General features: G+C 45.9%; 1 protein-coding gene across 1 annotated transcript in view; it reads right to left on the reverse strand.

The window, feature by feature from the left end:
- The window catches only part of LOC138663363 (zinc finger protein 605-like), a 49,596-nt gene that overhangs the window by 15,018 nt on the left and 6,893 nt on the right, over positions 1-27,685 (reverse strand). Inside the window, exon 6 of the mRNA XM_069749538.1 lies at positions 8,902-8,992. Coding sequence (XP_069605639.1) covers positions 8,902-8,992 — 91 coding nt within the window. The remainder of the gene's footprint in view (positions 1-8,901; positions 8,993-27,685) is intronic.

A 27,685-nucleotide genomic window follows, 5' to 3' on the forward strand; every position in this document is an offset into this window, starting at 1 on the left:
TGGCTGCGCCACTCAATACAGCTGTCCTCTTTACAAAAAATGACCAACAATTATCTGGTTTTCAGCCTATCGGAATTTTAAAACTGCAGTGGGCCTACTAGTTGGGTTGGGGCCTTCTATCGGTGTCTGCCGCTCCTTGCTGTTCTCCAGTGAACAAAGCTGTGCCGCCTGTTTACTACTGTTGCCAATTTTGAACTGCATTTAGACTACTTACTGATTTGGGCCTACTCTCTGTCTCAGCCTCTCATTACAGTTGTCCTCCACTGCAATGCCCCCTGGTTAGTCCTGTTACCAATTTTGAACTGCATTTAGCCCACTTTATTCTTTGGGCCCATATCTGTTTCCCCCTCATCCTGCCCATTGCCCAGCCAGTGATAGATGAGTCTGCTGGTACATTGACCCATAACGCAACATTCCCTGTGCACGCTACACTGCAAGATTGTGACTCTGCTGAAAGTCAGGTTCCCCTTCCCGCATACCATACCACCTTACACGGGGACAAAGAGGAAGGTGCAGATGAAGGTGCAGGTTCCTTCATCAGGTGGGGGGAGGAATACTCGTTGGCGACGTCACTGGCACAGGGCCCCTCATAGTATGCAAAAGTGTAGCTGCCGGTGGCAGGCGCCCCCGCCGTGCAAACAAACCGCCGTACTTTGAGGGGCCCTGTGCCAGTGCCAATGCCAACGAGTGGGCCCCCCCTGCTTGCTCAGGATCACAGCACTTGCAAAGTTGAAATACTTACCTCTCCCTGCTCCACTGCCGTGACGTGGTCCACATTTCCTGGGCCCACTAAATACTTGAACCAGCCCTACCCACCACAACTTTAGCCAAATGACCCCCAATTTCCAATGCCTTACTATTATTATAAGGTAAATTTAGATTGACAAGCTTCAGTAACAAGAATGTATGTTTTTTGCCATTAAAATGGGCACTGTAGGTGTTTCCTGGCCTCCACTCAGTGCCGACTATGCTCCCCCATTGACTTGCATTGGGTTTCATGTTTCGGTCGATCCCCGACTTTTCGCGATAATCGGCCGATTCCACTCGACTCGACTTTTGAGATAGTCGGGTTTCGCGAAACCCGACTCGACTCTAAAAAAAGTCAAGGTCGCTCAACCCTAATCTGGAAACTGCAGTGCAGTCAAAATAGTCACTATTCCTGTAGATTAATTTATTGAGGGTTATAATTTACAAAATGGAGTCACTTTTCATCTGATCTGGTTTTCTGCAATTTTGTCATAATTAGGGATTCTGCAAATGGTGTGCCCATCTCCTCTTGGATCTGCTCCTGCAACGTCTGCTTCGGACACCAGACGCGGCTTACTAATTCTGCAGGCGATGCTGGTAACAGAGGTGGGGTTGGAACCAGAAGCTCTTGGCGGTACAGGCTCTTCCCAGCCACTAAGATTAGGGTGCCTGGCATCTGTAGTACCATCCAGTCTGGCAGTATGGGTGTTTGTGCTATCAGCTGCAGTAATCTGCTCCCTGTTTTAGCCAATTGGAAAGCACCACACCTTTTTAATCAGATAAATTTGTATTAACCATAACAAGATTTACAACAGATCACATGTTCATACTCATTTTATGTTTTACAGTAAATTATTATTAGCTTATTTAGGATTGAAAACATAATGTATTTTATGACATGGAGTGAATCCATGAAACCAGGGCTCGAGCCATGCCAACACATCTTCTGCAGGCGTCAATAAATGTACATTGGGTACAAAAAGTATTCAGACCCCTTTACATTTTTCACTCTTTGTTTCATGGCAGCTATTGCGTAAATTCAAAAAGTTCATTTTTCTCATTAATGTACACTCTGCGCCCCATCTCGACTGAAAACAAAACAGAAATGTAGAAATTTTTGCAAATTTAATATAAAAGAAAAACTGAAATATCACATGGTCATAAGAATTCAGACGCATTGCTCAGACACTCATATTTAAGTCACATGCTGTCCATTTCCTTGCGATCCTCCTTAAGATGGTTCTACGCCTTCATTGGAAACCAGCTGTGTTTAATTAACCCCCGAAGCCTTTTTCAGTTTTGCGTTTTCGTTTTTCACTCCCCTTTTCCTTAGAAACATAACTTTTTTATTTTTCCATCAATATGGCCATGTGAGGACTTGTTTTTGCGGGACAAGTTGTACTTTTGAATGACACCATTGATTTTACCATGTTGTATACTAGAAAACTGGAAAAAATTCCAAGTGCGGTGAAATTTAAAAAATAAATGTGCAATCTCACTCTTGTTTTTGTTTGGCTTTTTTGCTACGTTCACTAAATGCTGAAACTGACCATCCATTATGATTTTCCAGGTCATTACGAGTTCATAGACACCAAACATGTCTAGGTTCTTTTTTATCTATGTGGTGAAAAAAAAACCAAACAAACAAACTTTGTTAAAAAATAAAAGGTTGGGTGAGCGCTTATTTTTTGCGCACTGAGCTGACGTTTTTAATGATACCATGTTGGTGCAGATACGATCTTTTGATCGCCCGTTATTGCATTTTAATACAATGTCGCAGCATTGATTTGGAAAGGCACACACCTGTCTATATAAGACCTCATAGCTCACAGTGCATGTCAGACCAAATGAGAATCATGAGGTCAAAGGAACTGGCCAAGGAGCTCAGAGACAGAATTGTGGCAAGGCACAGATCTGGCCAAGATTACAAAAGAATTTCTGCAGTATTCAAGGTTGCTAAGAGCACAGTGGCCTCCATAATCCTTAAATGGAAGAAGTTTGGGACCATCAGAAGTCTTCCTAGACCTGGCCGTCCGCCAAATTGTGCAATCGTGAGAAAAGAGCCTTTGTGAGAGAGGCAAAGAAGAACCCCAAGATCAGTGTGGCTGAGCTCCACAGATGCAGTAGGCGGATGGGAGAAAGTCAACTATCACTGCAGCCCTCCACCAGTCGGGCCTTTATCGCAGAGTGGCCCGGAAGCCTCTCCTCAGTGCAAGACATATGAAAGCCCGTATAGAGTTTGCTAAAAAAACACATGAAGGACTCTCAGACTATGAGAAATAAGATTCTCTGGTCTGATGAGACAAAGATGGACCTTTTTAGTGAAAATTCAAAGCGGTATGTGTGGAGAAAACCAGGCACTGCTCATCACCTGCCCAATACAATCCCAACATGATGACCGCATCATGTTATGGGGGTGTTTTTCAGCTGCAGGGACAGGATAACTGGTTGTCATTGAAGGAAACATGAATGCGGTCAAGTACTGAGATATCCTGGATGAAAACCACTTTCAGAGTGCTCTGGACCTCAGACTTGGCCGAAGGTTCACCTTCCAACAAGACATTGACACTAAGCACTCAAAGGAGTGGCTTCAGAACAACTCTGTGACCATTCTTGACTGGCCCAGCCAGAGCCCTGCCCTAAACCCAATTGAACATCTCTGGAGAGACCTGAAAATGGCTGTCCACCAACGTTCACCATTCAACCTGACGGAACTGGAGAGGATCTGCAAGGAAGAATGGCAGATGATCCCCAAATCCAGGTGTGAAAAACTTGTTACATCATACCCAAGAAGACTCATGGCTGTAATAGCTGTAAAGGTGCTTCTACTCAATACTGAGCAAAGGGTCTGAATACTTACGACCATGTGATATTTCATTTTTTCTTTTTTAATAAATTTGCAAAAATCACTACATTCCTGTTTTTTTCAGTCAATATGGGGTGCAGAGTGTACATTAATGAGAAAAAAATGAGCTTTTTTGAATTTACTGTTATTGTACAGAAATTCGCACTTGGCCCTCACTGCACATTTAATGTTGTCAATCATAAAAGCGAAGTTTGGTCAGAAAGACTGGACCTGGTCTTGTAGGGACCATATGAGCACATTCAGCAGCACAGAAGGGAGAGAAGGTAGATTCATCCAATATCAGGGATCTAAAAATGGCCCAAGCGATCCATAACAGGATGACCAGCCAGAGACATAATATTAGGAAAGGTGTAATCTGTCACAGTCTGTTTAGGCATTTCGCTTTAGAATATAAACGAGATCCCACCAGATTAAGACTCAATATATTAGAACAAATATCAGAACGTGTGTCTAATAGGTCCCAAAGACTTGTGAATAAAGAATCCTATTGGATTTTGAAACTATCCACACTTAAACCGGAGGATTTTCCCTGTACTATATTTTTCTTTATATGGATTTTATTGTGCATCCAATATGCATTTTACATCTATTTGTATTGTTTTGTATACAAAGAAAAGTTTTAACACAAAAAACTGCACCAAAGGTGCGGTTTAATTAATGAATTAAGCAATTGGATCAGTGACGCCGTTCTGGAGGATATAAAACATCCACAATGTATCATTTGTATATGCCTGATTGCCCTTAACTGGGGATATGGGGATATATTCACATGCAGGAGTCTGCTACAGACTCAGTCTGCTGCAATTCATCTTTTAACTTCCATCTTTTAAATTACATCTTTTTAATTATGATTCTGAATTAGACTGAATTGTAGAATGCATTTGGCTACTCATCACTACTACAATATTATCATCATCTGCACCATCTAATCGAGCTGTTCTCCTCTTCCCACAGGTATGCACTGACTTTACCCAGCTCTCCCTGCTCCTGATTGTCTCTGTATATTGCACTGATTTTTCTATGCTTCCCCTGGATCTGAGTGTCTTGGTGCTGCACATATAATCCTTTTTGGTATGCTTCTTACCTATCAGCTTGTTTTCCATGACCTGTCTTCATGTATCTCTGTGTTATCCTGGCATCTCTTTGAGTGGTCACTCCAACCCCTCCCTCTCTTTATGACCTCTGCTTAAGTCTCTACATCTGGTCTCCCATACCCAGCCACCTCCTCATTCACATCTGATTGCCCTTAACTGGGGATATATTCACATGCAGGAATTTGCTACAGACTCAGTCTGCTGCAATTCATCTTTTAACTTCCATCTTTTTAATTATGATTCTGAATTAGACTGAATTGGACTGGAATTGACTGGAAGGTAACAGAACACCGACCACTACAATGTTTCGGTTTCTTTTCTCTTTCACCCCCATACTACTTTACTTCTTACAATCTCCTGCAATCCCTCCACCTAGTAAGGAAATAGTCATTTCTTCCTCCACCCTCCCCAGCCATCTCACCTTCTCCTCAGAACTGTTCCTCCACAAACAATCCTTTTTCTCCAGACACACACGGCCGCATCATGTCCTATCCTGCTCCCACCTTCTAATATTCTGTCTGCTACTCCTCATCGCTGGTGACATATCCCCAAATCCCGGCCCTCCCCAACTCATCCCCACACTCGTTTCTAACCCCCTGCCACGATCCTCCGCACGTTTTCCCAACCATGACAACCTCATACCCATTCATCCAGCCCCCACTCCCCCGCTCCCGCTACTTGGAGCACTATGGAACGCACGCTCCATCTGCAACAAACTGCCATTTATCCATGACCTCTTCATCACCAACAAACTCTCCTTCCTCGGCCTCACCGAAACCTGGCTCACCCCCTCTGACTCGGCCTCTCCAGCTGTGCTCTCCTATGGCGGATTCCACCTCTCTCACACCCCTCGCCCCAGCAACAAACGCGGTGGAAGAGTTGGCTTGCTCCTGTCCGACACCTGCTCCTTCACTCCAATCCCGCTACCACCCTCCGCTTCTCTTCCCTCATTTGAGGTGCACTCTGTCCGCATCTATTCCCCCTCCAACCTCCTGCTGGCTGTCATCTACCGCCCCCCAGAACTAGCCATCTCCACCTTTCTCGACCACTTCACCACCTGGCTACTTCATTTCCTCTCTGTTGACGTCCCCACTATCATCATGGGTGATTTCAATGTCCCCATTGACACTTTCACCTCAGCTGCCTCTAAACTTTTTATCACTGACTGCTTCCTTCGGCCTCACTCAATGGTCCTCTGAGGCCACTCACAAAGATGGCCACACGCTGGACCTCATCTTCACCCGCCTCTGCTCCCTTACTAATCTCACTAACACACCCCTCCCCCTGTCTGACCACAACCTACTGACATTCTCGTCCCTCTCCTCTCCTAGTGTGCAGCCCCCACTCCACAAACTCACTCACCCTTGCAGAAATCTCAAACATCTCAACTTACAATCACTCTCGGAGTCCCTTCTCCCTCTCACAGACATACCCTCCCTTCATGACACAGATGCTGCTGCCACTTTTTATAACACCACAATAACAGCAACACTCAATTCGGCCGCCCCGCTCATGCATAGTAAAACTCGTACAATTAACAGGCAGCCCTGGCTGACCAGCCTGACCAAAGAATTGAGACGGGCTTCCAGGATTGCTGAGCGGAGATGGAAGCGATCCCACTCTGCCGACCACTTCACTGCATACAAGAAGTCCCTCGCCAGCTTCAAGTCTGCGCTCACTGCCGCAAAACAAACTTACTTCTCATCTCTCATATCCTCCCTGTCTCTACTCCATCCCCCCACACCTCCTCCCTCCCCCCTCATTTCTGCTGATGACTTCGCCTCTTTCTTTAAACAGAAGATCGATACGATCAGAGAACGCTTTGGCCCACAGCACCCACTACCCCTCTTAGCTGCTCAACCCTGCTCCTCAAAAACCAGCTTCTCCACCATGACAGAAGATCAGCTCTCCACCCTCCTGTCAAGATCACACCTCACCACCTGCACGCTTGACCCGCTCCCATCCCACCTCATCCCTAACCTTTCCACGGTCTTCATCCCAACCCTAACGCACCTCTTCAACCTCTCACTCACAACAGGTGTCTTTCCCTCATCCTTCAAGCATGCCAAGATCACACCCATCCTCAAAAAGCCCTCCCTCGACCCATCCTCTGTGTCTAGCTATCGCCCAATATCTCTTCGCCCTTATGCCTCCAAATTGCTGGAGCAACACGTCCATCTTGAACTGTCCTCCCACTTCTCCTCCTGCTCCCTCTTTGATCGGTTACAATCAGGCTTCCGTTCCCATCACTCTACTGAAACTGCCCTAACTAAAGTCACCAATGACCTACTAACTGCCAGGAGCAGGCGACACTACTCTGTCCTCCTTCTCCTGGACCTGTCTTCTGCCTTTGACACTGTAGACCACTCCCTTTTGCTACAAATCCTCTCATCTCTTGGCATCACAGACTTGGCCCTTTCCTGGATCTCGTCATATCTGACAGACCGAACATTCAGTGTCTCCCTCCCCCACACCACCTCCTCACTTCGCCCCTTGTCAGTCGGTGTTCCTCAAGGCTCTGTTCTAGGACCCCTACTCTTCTCCATCTACACTTTCGGCCTGGGACAGCTCATAGAATCCCACGGTTTGCAGTACCATCTCTACGCTGATGACACGCAGATCTACCTCTCCGGACCTGACCTCTCCTCCTTACTTACCAAAATCCCGCAATGTCTGTCTGCTATTTCATCCTTCTTTTCTGCTCGCTTTCTACAACTGAACATGGACAAAATAGAATTCATCATCTTTCCCCCATCTCACTCTACCCCTCCACCAGACCTATCCATCAATGTCAATGGCTGCTCACTATCCCCAGTCCCACACGCCCGGTGCCTCGGGGTGATCCTCGACTCTGCCCTCTCTTTCAAGCCACATATCCAAGCCCTTGCCTCCTCCTGTCGTCTCAAACTCAAAAATATTTCCCGGATCCGTGCTTTCCTTGACCGCAACACTGCAAAAACGCTAGTGCATGCCCTTATCATCTCCCGCTTCGACTACTGCAACCTCCTACTCTCTGGACTCCCCTCTAGCACTCTGGCACCACTCCAATCCATCCTCCAATCTGCTGCCCGACTAATCCACCTGTCCCCCCGCTATTCCCCAGCCTCTCCCCTGTGTCAAGCCCTTCACTGGCTTCCTATTGCCCAGAGACTCCAGTTCAAAACCCTCACACTGACATACAAAGCCATCCACAACCTGTCTCCTCCATACATCTGTGACATGGTCTCCCGGTACCTACCTACACGCAACCTCCGATCCTCTCAAGACCTCCTTCTCTACTCCCCTCTCATCTCTTCTTCCCATAACCGCATCCAAGACTTCTCCCGTGCTTCCCCCATACTCTGGAACTCTCTACCCCAACACATCAGACTCGCGCCTACCATAGAAACCTTCAAAATGAACCTGAAGACTCATCTCTTCCGACAAGCCTACAGCCTGCAGTGATCCTCAACCTACTGAACAGCCGCACAGCCAGCTCTTCCCTCTCCTAGTGTATCCTCACCCATCCCCTGCAGACTGTGAGCCCTCGCGGGCAGGGTCCTCCCTCCTTATGTACTCGTGTGCCTTGTTATTTGCTCATGTTTAATGTATTTGTCTATATTTGCCCCATATTCACATGTAAAGCGCCATGGAATAAATGGCGCAATAAAAATGTATAATAATAATAATAATATGCCTGAGGAAGGAGCTGGTTCACATCGGAAATGGGTAGAATATTAAAATGAAAAGTTTGGGGGTTTTTTACGTTCATTTGTTTTGATAGCCAACTTTATGGCTCAGCACTTGGCAGCGCTTTTCAAAGCCCTGATTTTTTCCTTCCTCCCATATCAGGGATTTTGGAAGCCAAAAGCATCATTACCCTCTGTTTTCTCATCATAATATTTTTCTAACTTGTCAGCACATTCTACGTACGCTGTCATTTGGCTTTGTAGTTTACAGATCTGGGCAGGTAACGGTCAGAGTCTTCTAATCTCAGGGGGTAGTTGGATCCTCCAGGTGGTAAGTTCTATAGAAAAGGGCTTTCAATGCCCAAAGTCACTTGGACAGTTTTGGGTGGAGAAGAATGTTGTGGTCTAGAGGCAAAATGGTGATCACACAATTGTGATACGGCCGCACTACACCTCCGATAAAGCAGCCACAGCCGGTGACTGAGAAGAATCTGTGACTTCTCTGCATTTAGTGGTCACTACTCACCTGGGTAGTCATATGTAGGAATCTCCTCTTTACACCGCTCATCACCCCTCACATATGTCTCTGTAGTATTAATATGGGTCAGATCTTCACCCTGAAATAAATATTGCAAAAGTCATAGACAGATGGAGAAGTCACATCTATGATCAGCTCTAATCCTGCCATCTCCACCGTTCTCATAACACAAGTATAAAACATATAATACTGGTGAATAAAGCAACACTGAACACAAGACCTTCACAGCCATCTACACATTGTGACAGAGTCACTGGTAAGCTGATAGAGGGGAGATATGTGTCACTGCGCTTAACGGCGTCAGTGATGTGAAACCAGAGCATTTTTTCTCCAGCACACTACGTGTTGTGAGGGTTACGTTGCATAAACAGGCCTTGTTTTATGTGGACCTTCACAGAGCGGGTGGGAGAAGGTCCACTTTATCTTCCCTGGCAGACCTGCCAGGACCTGCATGAGGACATGATCATGTGATCAATCACATAATGGGGAAGTTACAGGCTTGGGTTGAAATAACCGAGCTCTACAGGCAGTCTGGGTTCAGCTAGCCTGGAGAGAGGAACCTCCAGAGGCTTTGTGGCTCGTCGAGTACAGACTGAACCTGGCCTGCTCCAGAGCGGGGGGCCACCCACAACATACGGACTGTGCTGCAGCATTTTTGTACTCCTTTATCGTTTTGTTCCTGTTTTATCCAAGAAGGCTGAGTTTGTTTTCCCCACAAGTTGGTTTATGCTGCCTTACAATAACTCAATGAGGATTTAAAGAGACGTTGTTCCCATTTTTCCTACCTCTGTGTGCCACCACGTGAGTGAAATACCACAACATCATAAAGCCTCTTGCACACGTCCGTGTCTCCGGTACGTGAGGTGACAGTTTTCACACGTACCGGAGACACGTACACACGTAGACCCATTCAAATGAATTGGTCTGTGCACGTTAGTGTGTTTCCATGGACCGTGTGACCCGCAAGTAGTCATGTCTGTTTTTTACTTTCAGCATGGACGGAAAAACGTACTGCACATGTGCACATGGAGAACACACATTTGTGTCCTCCGTGTGACACACATCAGCACCAGGGAAGAAGCGCTACAGTAACCGCTGTACCTCGGCGGCAGGTGCTGAAGACGGCTCTCATCATTCTCCCCTGCTCTGCTGGCAGTCGGCGTGAGCAGAGGAGAAAGATGAGAGTTATATTAAAGTTGGAATGATGACAGCAGGTGGGGGCTTTTGGGACTATTACTCCCATCATCTGACAAATGCTACCGCTAATAACAGTGACAGCAGAAGCGGATGATCGGGGATTTTCCTCACCAGCCACCTGCAATATATCGAAATAAATAAATGAAAAACCCGGTGTGGGTTCCCCCCTATTTTCTTGAACCAACCAAGCAAAACTCACAGCTGGGGGCTGCAACCCTCAGCTGTCAGCTTCAGCAAGGTTAGTTATCAAGAATAGAGGGGCACCCATGCTATTTTTAAAATTATTTAAATAAATAATTTTAAAAAATGGCATGGGGTCCCCCCATTTTTGACAACCAGCCTTGCTAAAGCTCATAGCTGGGGGCTGGTATTCTCAGGCTGTTAAGGGGTCATGGATATTGACCCCCCAGCCTAAAAACAGCAGCCTGCAGCTGCCCAGAAAAGGTGCACCTATTAGATGTGCCAATTTTTGCGCTTTGCCCGACTCTTCCCACTTGCCCTGTAGCGGTGGCAAGAGGGGTTAATATTTGTAGGGTTGATTTCATCTTTGTATTGTCAGGTGACATCAAGCCACAGCTTAGTAATGGAGAGGTGTCTATAAGACATCTCTCCATTACTAATCCTATACTTATATGGTAAATAAAGACACAGCCAGAATAAAGTCCTTTATTTGAAAAAAAAAAACACAGACTCCTTTAATATTCTCAATTAAACCATACTTACGACCTCCCCTAATTCCACGGAAGTCCTCGATCTCCTGTTATAAAAATAAAATAACAGAACAACAATATACCATACCTGTCTGTCATTCTGTCCCACGCTGTAATCCATGTCTGGGGGATAATTAGTTTTCAACCTGGACAGTGCTAAGATGTGACCGTCCAGGCTGAAAACCACTGGTGACTGAGCTGATGAGAGCGCAGCATCATTTACCAGCGGTGACATCATCGAGGCCGGGCTGAACTGCGGTGACCTCAGGACAGTGGGAAAATGCTATATCTGGGTAAACGAAGTCTAAATTCCTCAATAGGGGTTACCCCCACAAAGCGTTAACACAACCCATGATCCCACTAGGAGTCGCAATAACACTATGAGTAGCCGGGTCCCTTTTGTACATCATTATCACCCTTCAGCCTATATTAGCCATAGAACCATTTGCAAACATTGGTATCTCTTACAGACGGCCGATCCCACAATTGAAGATTTCAAAAACCCTTTTCAGATGAGCACGCAATGTACGTGACACCTTAGTCAGAGCTGACACTGGCCCTACTCGTACATCCAATACACGTTTCTTGCGGAATCCCAAAATGGGCACTTTCCCCTGCCTCAACTGCAATCAGTGCAACAAAGTTCTGAAGGGAGACACTATCCATCATCCATACACTGGGAAGAGATACAATATCAATCAATTTCTCACCTGTGACTCCAATTTCTTAGTATATTTGATTAATTGCCCCTGTGGCCTACTTTACCTGGGTGAGACTACCCAATCGGTCAAAGACAGAATTTCGAAACATAAGTCTACCATCAGGTACAACAACCTTTTACTTTCCATTCCACAACACATTTTCTCTAAGGGCCATAACGTGGCACAATTAAGCTTTCAAGTGATCGACCATGTCTCACCCTCCCTTCCCCCACAGGGGGAGCGACCGCATCTCAATAATAACACAGAGGGAAGCGTACTGGATCTATGAGCTAAACACTCTGACTCCAAAAGGACTTAACAGAGACTATGATTTGCAATCCTTTATGTAATCCTTCATGTAATTGTTTGATATTGATTTTGCTTTTATGCCAGAGTATCATTTAATGCAATATGTTATCTATTTCTTATTACAGCTGTGCACATATATCAGAATTTTGGCATCTTTTTTCTTTTTGCAGAGCCGCATGAACTGAATATCTTCTGCACTTCATCTCCACTGTGTCACTTCTTCACCGTGGATCCATAGATTCCCCACTGCAACCTTCAAGTCTCCACCCACCAATCTGTAACACACCGATCACCACTCTACCTGGAGCGCACATCTCCTAGTTCCGGCAGATAGAACGCATAGCGCCGCTGGTTCCGGCTCCTGACACGCAAACGTCACTTCCGGTTAGCCGCTCCCGGCAAGTGGAACGCATAGCACCGCTGGTTCCAGCTCCTAACACGCAAACGTCACTTCCGGTTAGCTGCTCCCGGCAAGTGGAACGCATAGCGCCGCTGGTTCCGGTTCCTGACACGCAAACGTCTCTTCCGGTTAGTCGCTTCTGGCAAGTGGAACGCATAACGCCACTGGTTCCAGCTCCTGACACGCAAACGTCACTTCCAGATAGTCGCTTCTGGCAAGTGGAACGCATAGTGCCGCTGGTTCCGGCTCCTGACACGCAAACGTCACTTCCGGTTAGCCGCTCCTGGGAAGTGGAACGCATATCGCCGCTGGTTCCGGCTCCTGACATGCAAACGTCACTTCCGGTTAGCCGCTCCCGGCAAGTGGAACGCATAGCACCGCTGGTTCCGGCTCCTGACACGCAAACGTCACTTCCGGTTAGTCGCTTCTGGCAAGTGGAACGCATAGCGCCGCTGGTTCCAGCTCCTGACACGCAAACGTCACTTCCGGTTAGTCGCTTCTGGCAAGTGGAACGCATAGCGCCGCTGGTTCTCGCTCCTGACACGCAAACGTCACTTCCGGTTAGCCGCTCCCGGCAAGTGGAACGCATAGCGCCGCTGGTTCCAGCTCCTGACACGCAAACGTCACTTCCTGTTAGCCACTTCCAGCAAGTGTAACGCATTGCGCCGCTTGTTCCGGCTCCTGACACGCAAACGTCACTTCTGGTTAGCCGCTCCCAGCAAGTGGAATGCATTGAGCCGCTTGTTCCAGCTCCTGACACGCAAACGTCACTTCTGGTTAGCTGCTTCCGGCCCTCGAACACAGCAATAAGGCGCACACATAGCCAGGAATAGGGACCCCAGGCACGCCACGATCACCCTCCAGACCTGCGGTGGATACCGTGTCTTTGCACATAGCTCCTGATGTATTGGTAAGTTTATGCACTGTTAGGCCCCACTCTTTTTGAGTACCTCGGTGATATTAACCTACTGTACATATTATCTACAAATAGACCATTAAACGGCCCCCACAAATCAGTATGCCTGGCTTATCCTATAAATTGGTAGGTGTCTTTTCTCTCCTTGCTGACACACCTGGCTTATTAATTGAGGCAAAACACCACTTCATATGCACCCCTTTTCCTACCCCCGATTCCAGCGCACTCTTAAAGGGTTAAAATCATATGCCCAGCTCTTACTTCTAATAGGTATGTTGGTGTTATATCAATGTCTTACCACCTTCTAGCTCTCTTATGCATGCTGCAACCTCCTCTGTAGGTTGATATGGGTCGATTATGTTGGATAACCTTACTGTGGTTTTTATGTCACTCACTGTGACCTTCCTGTATGATTGTTGCTAATTTCTTTATATGGTTTCTTTATTGTTTATTCTGCTTTATTTTGTAGTACACTGATGAAGGTCTTGAAAGACCAAAATGTTTGTTGTGACTACTGTATGTATCTCACAATACATTAAAACTGTTTTTTCATCACATCCACCCGAGTGTGCCAAGTATTACTATATAAGTGGGAAAATGCCAGTGATGAGGTCACCGCTAGCCATTGAGGCTGCGCTCGCAGCAGCTCATTCACCAGTTGTTCTGCCCATCTTAATGTGCAGAGTTAATTATCATGTTATTCAAGTTGTGGCCACTGGAGGTCATCAGTTGTCTACTTTTCATGTTGTTTACCAACCTTTCCCTCCTAAGAGCATTGTCTTATGGGTTAGTTCCACCCACATTCTTCTTGTGAAGACAAGCTTCAGTAGCCATTTTTCCTCAGATCTGCAGAGAGGCACACGTGCTCCTGTCTCGCTTACTTTCTTACCCCTGTCCTAACGGATCTCGGTACGTTTATGAAGGTTTAATGCATCTTATGTTTGTGTTAGTATTTAAGCCTTATGCAGCTCCTATAGTCAGATATACAGTTAGGTCCATATATATTTGGACAGAGACAACATTTTTCTAATTTTGGTTATAGACATTACCACAATGAATTTTAAACAAAACAATTCAGATGCAGTTGAAGTTCAGACTTTCAGCTTTCATTTGAGGGTATCCACATTACAATTGGATGAAGGGTTTAGGAGTTTCGGCTTCTTAACATGTGCCACCCTGTTTTTAAAGGGACCAAAAGTAATTGGACAATTGACTCCAAGGCTATTTCATGGACAGGTGTGGCCAATCCTTTCGCTATGTCATTCTCAATTAAGCAGATAAAAGGCCTGGAGTTAATTTGAGGTGTGGTGCTTGCATTTGGAAGGTTTTGCTGTGAAGTAAACATGCGGTCAAAGGAGCTCTCCATGCAGGTGAGACAAGCCATCCTTTAGCTGCGAAAACAGAAAAAAACCCATCCGAGAAATTGCTACAATAATAGGAGTGGCAAAATCTACAGTTTGGTACATCCTGAGAAAGAAAGAAAGCACTGGTGAACTCATCAATGCAAAAAGACCTGGGCGCCCACAGAAGAGAACAGTGGTGGATGATGAATAATCTCCATGGTGAAGAGAAACCCCTTCACAACAGCCAACCAAGTGAACAACACTCTCCAGGAGGTCGGCGTATCAATATCCAAATCTACCATAAAGAGAAAGCTGCATGAAAGTAAATACAGAGGGTTCACTGCACGGTGCAAGACACTCATAAGCATCAAGAATAAAAAGGCTAGACTGGACTTTGCTAAATAACATAATAATAATAATAATCTTTATTTATATAGCGCCAACATATTCCGCAGCGCTTTACAGTTTAACAGTTTCAAACACAAAAGTCATAAGTAACAACGTTAACAATACAATAATTAAAGCAAAATAAGACGACCCTGCTCGTGAGAGCTTACAATCTACAATGAGGTGGGGGAGATGCAAAGTACAGGTGTGTATTTACAATGATGTATTTACAATGATGGTCCAGCCATCTTCAGGGGCTGGGGAATAGATGGGGATAGTGAATGGGCTACACACAGACACAAACATAACATAACTTTGATTAGTGAACGTGATAGGCCGCTCTGAACAAATGTGTTTTGAGCGAGCGCCTAAAACTATGCAAATTATGGATGGTCCTAATATCTTGGGGTAGAGCATTCCAGAGGATTGGCGCAGCATAACATGTAAAAAAGCCAGCACAGTTCTGGAAGAACATTCTTTGGACAGATGAAACCAAGATCAACCTCTACAAGAATGATGGAAAGAGAAAAGTATGGCGAAGGCGTGGTACAGCTCATGATCCAAAGCATAGCACATCATCTGTAAATCACGGCGGAGACAGTGTGATGGCTTGGGCATGCATGGCTGCCAGTGGCACTGGGTCACTAGTGTTTATTGATGATGTGACACAGGACAGAAGCAGCCGAATGAATTCTGAGGTATTCAGAGACATACTGTGTGCTCAGATCCAGCCAAATGCATCAAAACAGATTGGTCGTCGTTTCATACTACAGATGGACAATGACCCAAAACATAAAGCCAAAGCAACCCATGAGTTTATTAAAGCAAAGAAGTGGAATATTCTTGAATGGCCAAGTCAGTAATAATAATAATAATAATAATAATCTTTATTTATATAGCGCCAACATATTCCGCAGCGCTTTACAGTTTAACAGTTTCAAACACAAAAGTCATAAGTAACAACGTTAACAATACAATAATTAAAGCAAAATAAGACGACCCTGCTCGTGAGAGCTTACAATCTACAATGAGGTAGGGGAGATGCAAAGTACAGGTGTGTATTTACAATGATGTATTTACAATCATGGTCCAGCCATCTTCAGGGGTTGGGGAATAGATGGGGATAGTGAATGGGCTACACACACACAAACATAACATAACTTTGATTAGTGAACGTGATAGGCCGCTCTGAACAAATGTGTTTTGAGCGAGCGCCTAAAACTATGCAAATTATGGATGGTCCTAATATCTTGGGGTAGAGCATTCCAGAGGATTGGCGCAGCACGGGAGAAGTCTTGGAGTCGGGAGTGGGAGGTACGGATTAGTGCAGAGGTTAGCCGAAAGTCATTTGCAGAGCGCAGTGGTCTGTTAGGCTGATAGACAGAAATGAGGGAGGAGATGTAAGGGGGTGCCGCACTGTGGAGAGCTTTGTGGGTGAGAACAAGTACTTTGAATTGTATCCTGTAATGAATGGGTAGCCAGTGTAACGACTGGTGAAGAGCGGGCGCGTCCGAGTAACGATTAGCCAGATGGACGACCCTGGCTGCTGCATTAAGGATGGACTGGAGAGGGGAAAGTCGAGTGAGGGGGAGGCCAATTAATAGAGCGTTACAGTAGTCCAGGCGGGAGTGGATCAGGGCGACCGTGAGGGTTTTAGCTGTCTCCATGGTGAGAAAAGGGCGGATTCTAGAGATGTTCTTTAGGTGTAAGCGGCACGAGCGGGCAAGAGATTGTATATGGGAGGTGAAGGAGAGATCGGAGTCAAACATAACACCCAGACAGCGCGCCTGCTGCCGGGGTGTTATTATGGTGCCACCCACGGAGAGGGAAATGTCAGATTTAGGGAGGTTAGTAGATGGTGGGAGCAGAAGAAGTTCAGTTTTGGAGAGGTTGAGTTTCAGATAGAGAGCGGACATGATGTTGGAGACTGCGGACAGACAGTCAGTGGCATTCTGTAGTACAGCGGGGGTAAGGTCAGGGGATGACGTATATAGTTGTGTGTCGTCGGCATAAAGATGGTACTGATAGCCAAATCTGCTGATGGTCTGTCCAATTGGGGCCGTGTAGAGAGAGAACAGAAGGGGGCCAAGGACTGAGCCCTGAGGTACCCCAACAGTGAGAGGAAGAGGAGATGAAGTGGAGCCAGAGAACAGAACACTGAAGGAGCGGTCGGAAAGATAGGAGGAGTGTCCTTAATGCCTAGTGACTGGAGCCTAGAGAGCAGGAGAGGGTGGTCAACAGTGTCAAAAGCTGCAGAAAGGTCGAGAAGAATGAGCAGAGAGTGGTCACCATTACGTTTTGCTGTCAGAAGGTCATTGGTCACTTTGATGAGTGCAGTTTCTGTCGAATGTAGGGGGCGGAAACCGGACTGTGAAGGGTCTAGGAGGGAGTGAGTGGAGAGGTAACGGGTAAGGCGGGAGTATATCAGGCGCTCCAAGAGTTTAGAGATGAAGGGGAGATTGGAGACCGGTCTGTAGCTGTTTGTGCAGAATGGGTCGAGGGTGGGTTTCTTTAGTAATGGAGTAATGATAGAGTGTTTGAAGGAGGAGGGGAAAATGCCAGAGGAGAGGGAGAGATTAAAGATTGTAGTTAGGTGACTTGTGACAACTGGAGAGAGAGACTGGAGGAGATGTGAGGGAATGGGGTCGGTAGTGTATGTAGTCGGACGAGAAGAGGAGAGGAGCTTGGAGACTTCTTCTTCTGTGATGGGATCGAATGTGGAGAGTGAGCCAGGGGCAATGAGGGGAGGGATGGGAGTCACTGAACCTGCAGTCAGTAACCTGCTCTCAGCCCAATTGAGCATGCATTTCACTTGTTAAAAACGAAACTTCAGACAGAAAGGCCCACAAATAAACAGCAACTGAAAACCACTGCAGTGAAGGCCTGACAAAGCATCAAAAAGGAGGAAACACAGCGTCTGGTGATGAGTTCAAGACTTCAGGCAGTCATTGCCAGCAAAGGGTTTTCAACCAAGTACTAAAAATTATCATTTTATTTAAAATTATTGAATCTGTCCAATTACTTTTGGTCCCTTTAAAAACAGGGTGGCACATGTTAAGGAGCTGAAACTCCTAAACTCTTCATCCAATTTTAATGTGGATGCCCTCAAATGAAAGCTGAATGTCTGAACTTCAACTGCATCTGATTTGTTTTGTTTAAAATTCATTGTGGTAATGTCTATAACCAAAATTAGAAAAATGTTGTCTCTGTGCAAATATACAGTGGGGCAAAAAAGTATTTAGTCAGTCAGCAATAGTGCAAGTTCCACCACTTAAAAAGATGAGAGGCGTCTGTAATTTACATCATAGGTAGACCTCAACTATGGGAGACAAACTGAGAAAAAAAAATCCAGAAAATCACATTGTCTGTTTTTTTAACATTTTATTTGCATATTATGGTGGAAAATAAGTATTTGGTCAGAAACAAACAATCAAGATTTCTGGCTCTCACAGACCTGTAACTTCTTCTTTAAGAGTCTCCTCTTTCCTCCACTCATTACCTGTAGTAATGGCACCTGTTTAAACTTGTTATCAGTATAAAAAGACACCTGTGCACACCCTCAAACAGTCTGACTCCAAACTCCACTATGGTGAAGACCAAAGAGCTGTCAAAGGACACCAGAAATAAAATTGTAGCCCTGCACCAGGCTGGGAAGACTGAATCTGCAATAGCCAACCAGCTTGGAGTGAAGAAATCAACAGTGGGAGCAATAATTAGAAAATGGAAGACATACAAGACCACTGATAATCTTCCTCGATCTGGGGCTCCATGCAAAATCCCACCCCGTGGGGTCAGAATGATCACAAGAACGGAGAGCAAAAATCCCAGAACCACGCGGGGGGACCTAGTGAATGAACTGCAGAGAGCTGGGACCAATGTAACAAGGCCTACCATAAGTAACACACTACGCCACCATGGACTCAGATCCTGCAGTGCCAGACGTGTCCTACTGCTTAAGCCAGTACATGTCCGGGCCCATCTGAAGTTTGCTAGAGAGCATTTGGATGATCCAGAGGAGTTTTTGGAGAATGTCCTATGGTCTAATGAAACCAAACTGGAACTGTTTGGTAGAAACACAACTTGTGTTTGGAGGAAAAAGAATACTGAGTTGCATCCATCAAACACCATACCTACTGTAAAGCATGGTGGTGGAAACATCATGCTTTGGGGTTGTTTCTCTGCAAAGGGGCCAGGACAACTGATCCGGGTACATGAAAGAATGAATGGGGCCATGTATCGTGAGATTTTGAGTGCAAACCTCCCTCCATCAGCAAGGGCATTGAAGATGAAACGTGGCTGGGTCTTTCAACATGACAATGATCCAAAGCACACCGCCAGGGCAACGAAGGAGTGGCTTCGTAAGAAGCATTTCAAGGTCCTGGAGTGGCCTAGCCAGTCTCCAGATCTCAACCCTATAGAAAACCTTTGGAGGGAGTTGAAAGTCCGTGTTGCCAAGCGAAAAGCCAAAAACATCACTGCTCTAGAGGAGATCTGCATGGAGGAATGGGCCAACATACCAACAACAGTGTGTGGCAACCTTGTGAAGACTTACAGAAAACGTTTGACCTCTGTCATTGCCAACAAAGGATATATTACAAAGTATTGAGATGAAATTTTGTTTCTGACCAAATACTTATTTTCCACCATAATATGCAAATAAAATGTTAAAAAAACAGACAATGTGATTTTCTGGATTTTTTTTTCTCAGTTTGTCTCCCATAGTTGAGGTCTACCTATGATGTAAATTACAGACGCCTCTAATCTTTTTAAGTGGTGGAACTTGCACTATTGCTGACTGACTAAATATTTTTTTGCCCCACTGTATATGGACCTAACTGTAGTTAGGCAGATGTGCTTTGCAGCTTGCAGTTAGGTTAATGTGTACTCTGCATTTAGATAGATGCATTCTTGTATAGAATAGGGCAGTGCTGTTAGAATTACTGTGTAAAGCACTCTGTATAATTCTTGCTGTTATGTCCCAGTTATTTATGTGATTGCACCCTGTATGTGCATATACTGAAATGCTGTTATTCTTTACAGTTTTTCACCAGTCATCCACTATGATCAGTCATCCACTATGATTATTCACTGAACATCCACTTTGTACATCAACATCATTCACTATTCGATCATCTACTATGAATACTGTCCACCATTGTTGTTCAACGTTATAGTTTTGGTTATCATCACCCTAATAAATAAGACTTAAGCATCAACACAGTCTGTTTACTGGGATGTGGATGAAGGTTTAGCCGTATGTTGGAATCCACATAGCATCCTACGTGGAGGAAGACAGAACAGTGAAAAACGAGACCGCCAGTCGCAGGCGGTGATTGTAAAGTAAGAACAGATTAGCTGCCTTCAGTGAAACTGATAGCCGGTCGCAGGCTGTAGTTGTTCAGACTAGTTGTTCAGACTGTACGGAACCGCTAACACCCACACTGCTCCGCATTCGGGTATCACAGCAGCCGCCATACAGCTGCGGGACTATACTGCAGCCCGCCAAGAGGAGCTACATCATTCCCGCCACGCGGAAGCTCACCGCACCTAGACTCAGTTTCCCGCCAAAACACTCAGCAGTACGCAGCTAAGCGCACAATGTCTCGAAACAGCACATCCTCACTCAAGACGAGGTCACGAGCAAGCTCTAACAGGTCATCATTAGCAGAGCTGGCTGCTGTCGCTCGTGCTGAAGCTGAAGCAGCCAAAGCGAGGTCCTCCTTTGCCGAGAAAGAAATGCATCTAAAGCTGAGACAAGCAGAGCATGAGGCAGAAAAGGTACGTTTGCAGGCAGAACAAACTGCATGCCTGCAAGCCGAAACCGCACGTTTGCGGGCAGAGCATGAAGCAGAAGGTGCGCGCCTGCAAGAGTCTCTAGAAAGACTTATGGTAGACAAAGAGGCAGCAGCTGCAATAGCTAAGGCAGAGTACTTGGAAGCCATGAAGGATCCTGATTATGAGAGACGCAGCAACGTTCTTGGAACAGATCTAGAGCAGCAAGATCCAGCTCAGCGCGTCGCAGAGTACGTTCATCGACACTCCAGCATGGACAACACCCTCGACAGACTACAACGATCAGCCTACGCCGATTATCATCGATCCAACCCCGAACTTCACTACTACAAACAAGAAGACGTCCAACACAGAGGAGTCGACCACAGCTACCGTTCCACTGAGAAGAAGGTACAGCTCCCACCTCACCTTAAAGAGACATCTTCTTCACCAGAAAGGTACTATGCAGACTGTCCGAAGCCAAGAGCTTCTCACAGGTATGGTGACGCACCACACACTAGACATGGCTATAACATACCGGCTCGTACCAACACTGATCAAGCCACCATAGACTTGGCAAAGTTCTTTGCCCGCCGAGAACTGGTAACAAAAGGACTTGTAATGTTCACTGACAAAGCCGAAAACTACAGGTCGTGGCGAGCTTCGTTCCAGAACGCCATTCAGGGACTGGACCTTTCTAGTAGTGAGGAGTTAGATCTCCTGGTAAAGTGGCTTGGAACTGAATTGGTCGAGCATGCTAAAAGACTAAGAGACATTAACATAGAATACCCACACATAGGTTTACGTAAAGTGTGGGAAAGACTTGACGAATGCTATGGGTCCGTAGAAGTAATAGAGAATGCTTTATTCAAAAGAATTGATGATTTCCCTAAGATAGGGCCCAAGGGTTATCAAAGACTTAGAGAATTGAATGATTTATTGATAGAGTTACAGGTCGCCCAGAAGGAAGGTCACTTGGCTGGATTGGCATTCTTAGACACTGCTAGGGGTGTCAATCCAATAGTACAAAAACTTCCTTACAATCTTCAAGAAAGGTGGATTATACATGGTTCACGGTATAAACAAATTCATAACGTACCATTCCCTCCTTTTGCTGTATTTGTTGAGTTTGTCACCCAGCAAGCCAAGATCAGAAATGACCCTAGTTTTGATTTCACTCTGTCATGTTCCACTACCCCTGGTGTCAAACCCAGTAAGACACCCGTGGCAGTCCATAAAACTGATATTGATTCCACAGGTCCTCCACACAAGACAACTAAGCCCCCTACGGAAGAGAGCAAACCTCAGGATGTCAGTAAGCAGTGTCCTCTACACAGAAAACCACATCCTCTACTAAAGTGCAGAGCCTTCAGGGAGAAGACTTTAGAGGATCGCAAAGGTTTCCTCAAGGAAAACAACATCTGCTTCAAATGCTGTGCTACGACCTCTCACTTCGCCAGGAACTGTGGAGCTAGCGTGAAATGTGCAGAATGCAGCAGCACGGATCACAATACAGCCTTGCATCCTGGACCACCTCCAGGAGTGTTGTCACAAGCAGAGGAGCACGATGAGAAACAGAAGAACACCGACGAAGACACCCCTGTGGTCACCTCTCAATGTACGGAGATCTGTAAGGGACACAAGGGAGGAAGATCCTGCTCAAAAATCTGCCTTGTCCGAGTCTATCCAACAGGCCACAGAGACAAAGCGCTCAAGATATATGCAATCCTAGATGACCAAAGTAATAGGTCTTTAGCCAGGTCCATCTTCTTTGACAACTTCAGCATTGTAGGCCCCGGTTCTCCCTACTCCCTTAGGACATGTTCAGGTACCGTCGAGACGGCGGGGAGGAAAGCAACCGGATACAAAGTGGAGTCCATGGATGGCCAGACCCGTCTGTCACTACCGACCATCCTGGAGTGCAGCCAGATTCCTGACAACAGGTCTGAGATACATTCACCAGAGGTGGCAACGTATCACCCCCACCTGAAGCGTATAGCCCACCTGATACCTAAGTTGGAACCAGAAGCGCCAATAGCTTTTCTTCTGGGAAGAGATATACTATGAGTCCACAAGACTAGAGAATATATCAACGGCTCACTGAATGCTCCATACGCGCAGAGGCAAGACCTTGGATGGGTCATTGTAGGAGATGTCTGTCTAGGAGGAGCACACAAGCCGGTCTCAGTCAACAGTATGCTTACCAGCACACTAGAAAATGGACGTCCATCTCTCTTCCAGCCGTGTCACAATAGTCTGCTGGTAAAAGAACTACCGAGCAGCACTCCCCTACCTTGCCCTTTCTCAGTTCCTATCAACGAAGACCACGCCTGTGAAGGTGAACAAGACCACATAGGATGTACAGTCTTCCACAGGACGAAGGAAGACAACAAGGTAGCGATGTCTATAGAAGACAAGATATTCCTGGACATCATGGACGAACAAATAGTCAAGGATACGGCGAATAGTTGGGTCGCACCTCTACCATTTCGGCCTCAGAGGAGACGCCTACCCAACAACAAGGAATTGGTCTACAGCAGATTCATCTCCCTAAGACACAAGCTTCAGAAGTCATCTGAGACGAAGGAACATTTCTTTACCTTCATGGGAAAGATATTCCAGAACAACCACGCAGAGATTTCACCTGCACTTCGACACGGAGAGGAGTGTTGGTACCTGCCCATCTTCGGAGTGTACCATCCTAAGAAGCCAGGTCAAATTAGAGTGGTATTCGACTCAAGTGCCAAATGCGAAGACGTGTCATTGAATGATGTCTTACTGTCGGGCCCAGACCTCAACAACAGACTTCTGGAAGTATTACTCTGTTTCCGTAGAGATTCAGTGGCATTTATGGCCGACATACAACAGATGTTCCACTGTTTTCTCGTCAAAGAGGAACACAGAAACTACCTGAGGTTCTTCTGGTACCGTGACAACGACCCGGACGAAGACATCGCAGAGTACCGGATGCGGGTACACATCTTTGGGAACAGTCCTTCCCCAGCGGTCGCAATCTACGGCCTCCGATATTCTACCAAAAAGGGTGAAGAAGAGTATGGCTCGGACGTCAGGTCCTTTGTGGAAAAGGATTTTTACGTGGATGACTGTTTGAAGTCCACACCGACAAGTGAGGCTGCAATCAGTCTACTAAAGAGGACTCGTGACATGCTCGCTCAGTCTAACCTAAGGTTACACAAGATTTCTTCCAACAGCCGAGAGTTGATGGAAGCCTTTCCCTCTGAAGACTATTCCAGCGATCTAAAGGTTTTAGACCTCAGCATCGACCCCCTTCCTATGCAGCGGAGCCTTGGATTGCTATGGGACCTGAAGACAGATACCTTCACCTTTCAGATCAGCAAGGATGAGAAACCCTTCACGCGCAGAGGAGTTCTTTCCTTCGTGAATAGTTTATACGACCCCTTGGGGTTCGTAGCTCCAGTAACCATCCAAGGAAAGCTGATGCTCAGGGACTTCACCCAAGACACTACTGATTGGGATGATCCACTTCCAGCGGGAAAGGCTGACCTGTGGGCAGAGTGGAGGAAGTCTCTTGAAGCCCTGACCAACCTTCGTGTGAAACGACCGTATGCTCCTGTGCCATCCACATAGGTCAAAATGCAAACACTTTGTATTTTCTGTGATGCATCAGTCAAAGCGATTGCAGCAGTAGCGTACCTCAAATCCACAGACGTAAGCGGACAATGCTATATCGGGTTCGTTATGAGCCGGACGAAATTGGTGCCACTTCGTGAACACACGATACCCAGACTGGAACTCTGTGCTGCTGTCCTCGCAGTTGAGTTGGCCGAGCTGGTCTCGGATGCGATGGGCCTGAAGATCGGGGATGCAGAGTTCTACACCGATAGTAAGGTGGTACTGGGGTACATCTGTAACGAGACACGACGCTTCTACGTCTACGTCAGCAACCGGGTACTTCGGGTAAGAAGATCCACCGACCCTAATCAGTGGCACTACGTACCTACTCATCACAATCCTGCGGACCACGCGACTAGATCCGTTGCACCCAGTCATTTGAAGGACACGTCATGGTTCACAGGTCCTACCTCTTTGTACCGTTCGATGTCCCACATCAGCAGGCCTGAAACTTTCGAACTAGTGGGTCCAGACACAGACAAAGAGATCCGACCTCAAGTGTCTGCTCTACATACAGAGATTTCAAGCTGCCACCTCGAATCTCACCGGTTCAGCAGGTTCTCCACATGGAAGTCACTTGTTCGAGCTATAGCTTGTCTATTTCATGTAACCCAGTCCTACAAGTCAGCACTACCTGATAGCCAGAGACGTTGTAAAGGTTGGCATCACTGCAGGCTTGCGTTTACTGCTCCCGACCTGGAAAGAGCCAAGGTTATAATACTTTGTGCCATACAAAGAGAAACCTATGGCAGAGAAATAGACAACCTCAACAAGGGACAACCCATTCCTGAGGTCAGTGGGCTGAGGAAGCTCGATCCGATTGTCGATCAAGAAGGGCTGCTGAGAGTCGGTGGTCGTCTTCAAGAAGCTGAGGTAGAAGTTTCAGAGAAGCACCCGGTGATAATTCCTGGACGTCATCACGTAACAACCCTGCTGACTCAACACCATCATGTCTTGGTGAGACACCAAGGCCGTTTGTTCACTGAAGGAAACCTAAGGGCAGCTGGACTATGGATAGTTGGAGCTAAGAGAAGAGTGAGCAAACTCATCTTCGACTGTGTTACGTGTCGCAAACTCCGGGGCACATTCCAAAATCCGAAGATGGCCAATCTTCCACCCGACAGACTCAGTTCTGAACCTCCCTTCACCAACGTTGGACTAGATGTATTCGGTCCTTGGTCTGTGGCTACACGACGGACTAGAAAAATACTTACGGAAGCAAAGTGTTGGGCGGTTCTATTCACGTGTCTGTCTGTCAGAGCCGTTCATATCGAAGTAATCGAATCGATGGACACATCAAGTTTTATAAACGCACTTCGACGCTTCATCGCAATCAGAGGACCTGTGAAGCATATTCGTTCTGACCGAGGTACGAATTTCGTCGGAGCGGCAAGAGAACTCCAAATCCCTTCCAATCTGGACATCGATAATGTGGAAAGGTATCTAGGTGAGCAAGGATGTACCTGGACCTTCAATCCACCACACTCTTCGCACATGGGAGGTGCGTGGGAAAGGATGATAGGGATAGCACGCAGAATATTAGACTCTATCTTCTTGCAAGCTAACACCAGACTTACACAAGAGAGTTTATCCACGTTCTTGGCAGAGGTCTCAGCCATCATGAATGCCAGGCCACTGACAGCACTTTCTAGTGATTCTGGAGATCCATCCATCCTTACTCCTGCAATGTTACTCACACAGAAAACCTGTGTCCCGAAAGCTCCACTCGGAGAATTCAATGACAAAGACCTCTACAGACGACAATGGAGGCAGGTACAAAGCGTGTCCAACGTCTTCTGGAATAGATGGAGGAAACAGTATCTTTCCACTCTGCAAAGCAGGACAAAGTGGCAGAAAGACCGCCCCAAACATTCAATCTGGCGATGTTGTACTCGTCAAAGACAGTCAGTCACATCGGAACGAGTGGCCACTCCGCCTAGTCATTAAGACCCTGCCCAGTAAAGATGGGAAAGTGCGGAAAGTAGAGGTCAGAGTGTGCAAGCTTGGAGAAAACAAACTGTTCCTCAGACCCGTTACCGAGCTTGTATTATTATTTTCCCCAAAAGAACCTAATTGTGGCATCTGTTGACGCCAAGCGGGGAGTGTTCTGCCCATCTTAATGTGCAGAGAGTTAATTATCATGTTATTCAAGTTGTGGCCGCTGGAGGTCATCAGTTGCCTACTTTTCATGTTGTTTACCAACCTTTCCCTCCTAAGAGCAATGTCTTATGGGTTAGTTCCACCCACATTCTTCTTGTGAAGACAAGCTTCAGTAGCCATTTTTCCTCAGATCTGCAGAGAGGCACACGTGCTCCTGTCTCGCTTACTTTCTTACCCCTGTCCTAACGGATCTCGGTACGTTTATAAAGGTTTAATGCATCTTATGTTTGTGTTAGTATTTAAGCCTTATGCAGCTCCTATAGTCAGATATAGTTAGGCAGATGTGCTTTGCAGCTTGCAGTTAGGTTAATGTGTACTCTGCATTTAGATAGATGCATTCTTGTATAGAATAGGGCAGTGCTGTTAGAATTACTGTGTAATGCACTCTGTATAATTCTTGCTGTTATGTCCCAGTTATTTATGTGATTGCACCCTGTATGTGCATATACTGAAATGCTGTTATTCTTTACAGTTTTTCACCAGTCATCCACTATGATCAGTCATCCACTATGATTATTCACTGAACATCCACTTTGTACATCAACATCATTCACTATTCGATCATCTACTATGAATACTGTCCACCATGGTTGTTCAACGTTATAGTTTTGGTTATCATCACCCTAATAAATAAGACTTAAGCATCAACACAGTCTGTTTACTGGGATGTGGATGAAGGTTTAGCCGTATGTTGGAATCCACACAGCATCCTACGTGGAGGAAGACAGAACACCAGTGGTTTTCAGCCTGGACGGTCACATCTTGGCACCGTCCAGGTTGAAAACTATTTAGCCCCCAGACATGGATTACAGCGTGGGACAGAAAGACGGACAGGTACGGTATATTGTTGTTTTTTTTATTTTACTTTTATTATAGATCGAGGGCTTCGGTGGAATTAGACAATGCAGTAAGTATGGTATCATTGAGATTATAAAGGAGTCTGTGTCATTTTTTCAATTAAAGGATTTTATTCTGGCTGTGTCTTTATTTACATACAGTACAGACCAAAAGTTTGGACACATTCTCATTTAAAGATTTTTCTGTATTTTCATGACTATGAAAATTGTAAATTGACACTGAAGGCATGAAAACTATGAATTAACACATGTGGAATTATTTACTTAGCAAAAAAGTGTGAAACAACTGAAAATATGTCTTATATTCTAGGTTCTTCAAAGTAGCCACCTTTTGCTTTGATGACTGATTTGCACACTCTTGGCATT

The sequence above is a fragment of the Ranitomeya imitator genome, chromosome 2, assembly GCF_032444005.1.
Source record: "Ranitomeya imitator isolate aRanImi1 chromosome 2, aRanImi1.pri, whole genome shotgun sequence".
In the NCBI taxonomy this organism is placed as follows: domain Eukaryota; kingdom Metazoa; phylum Chordata; class Amphibia; order Anura; family Dendrobatidae; genus Ranitomeya; species Ranitomeya imitator.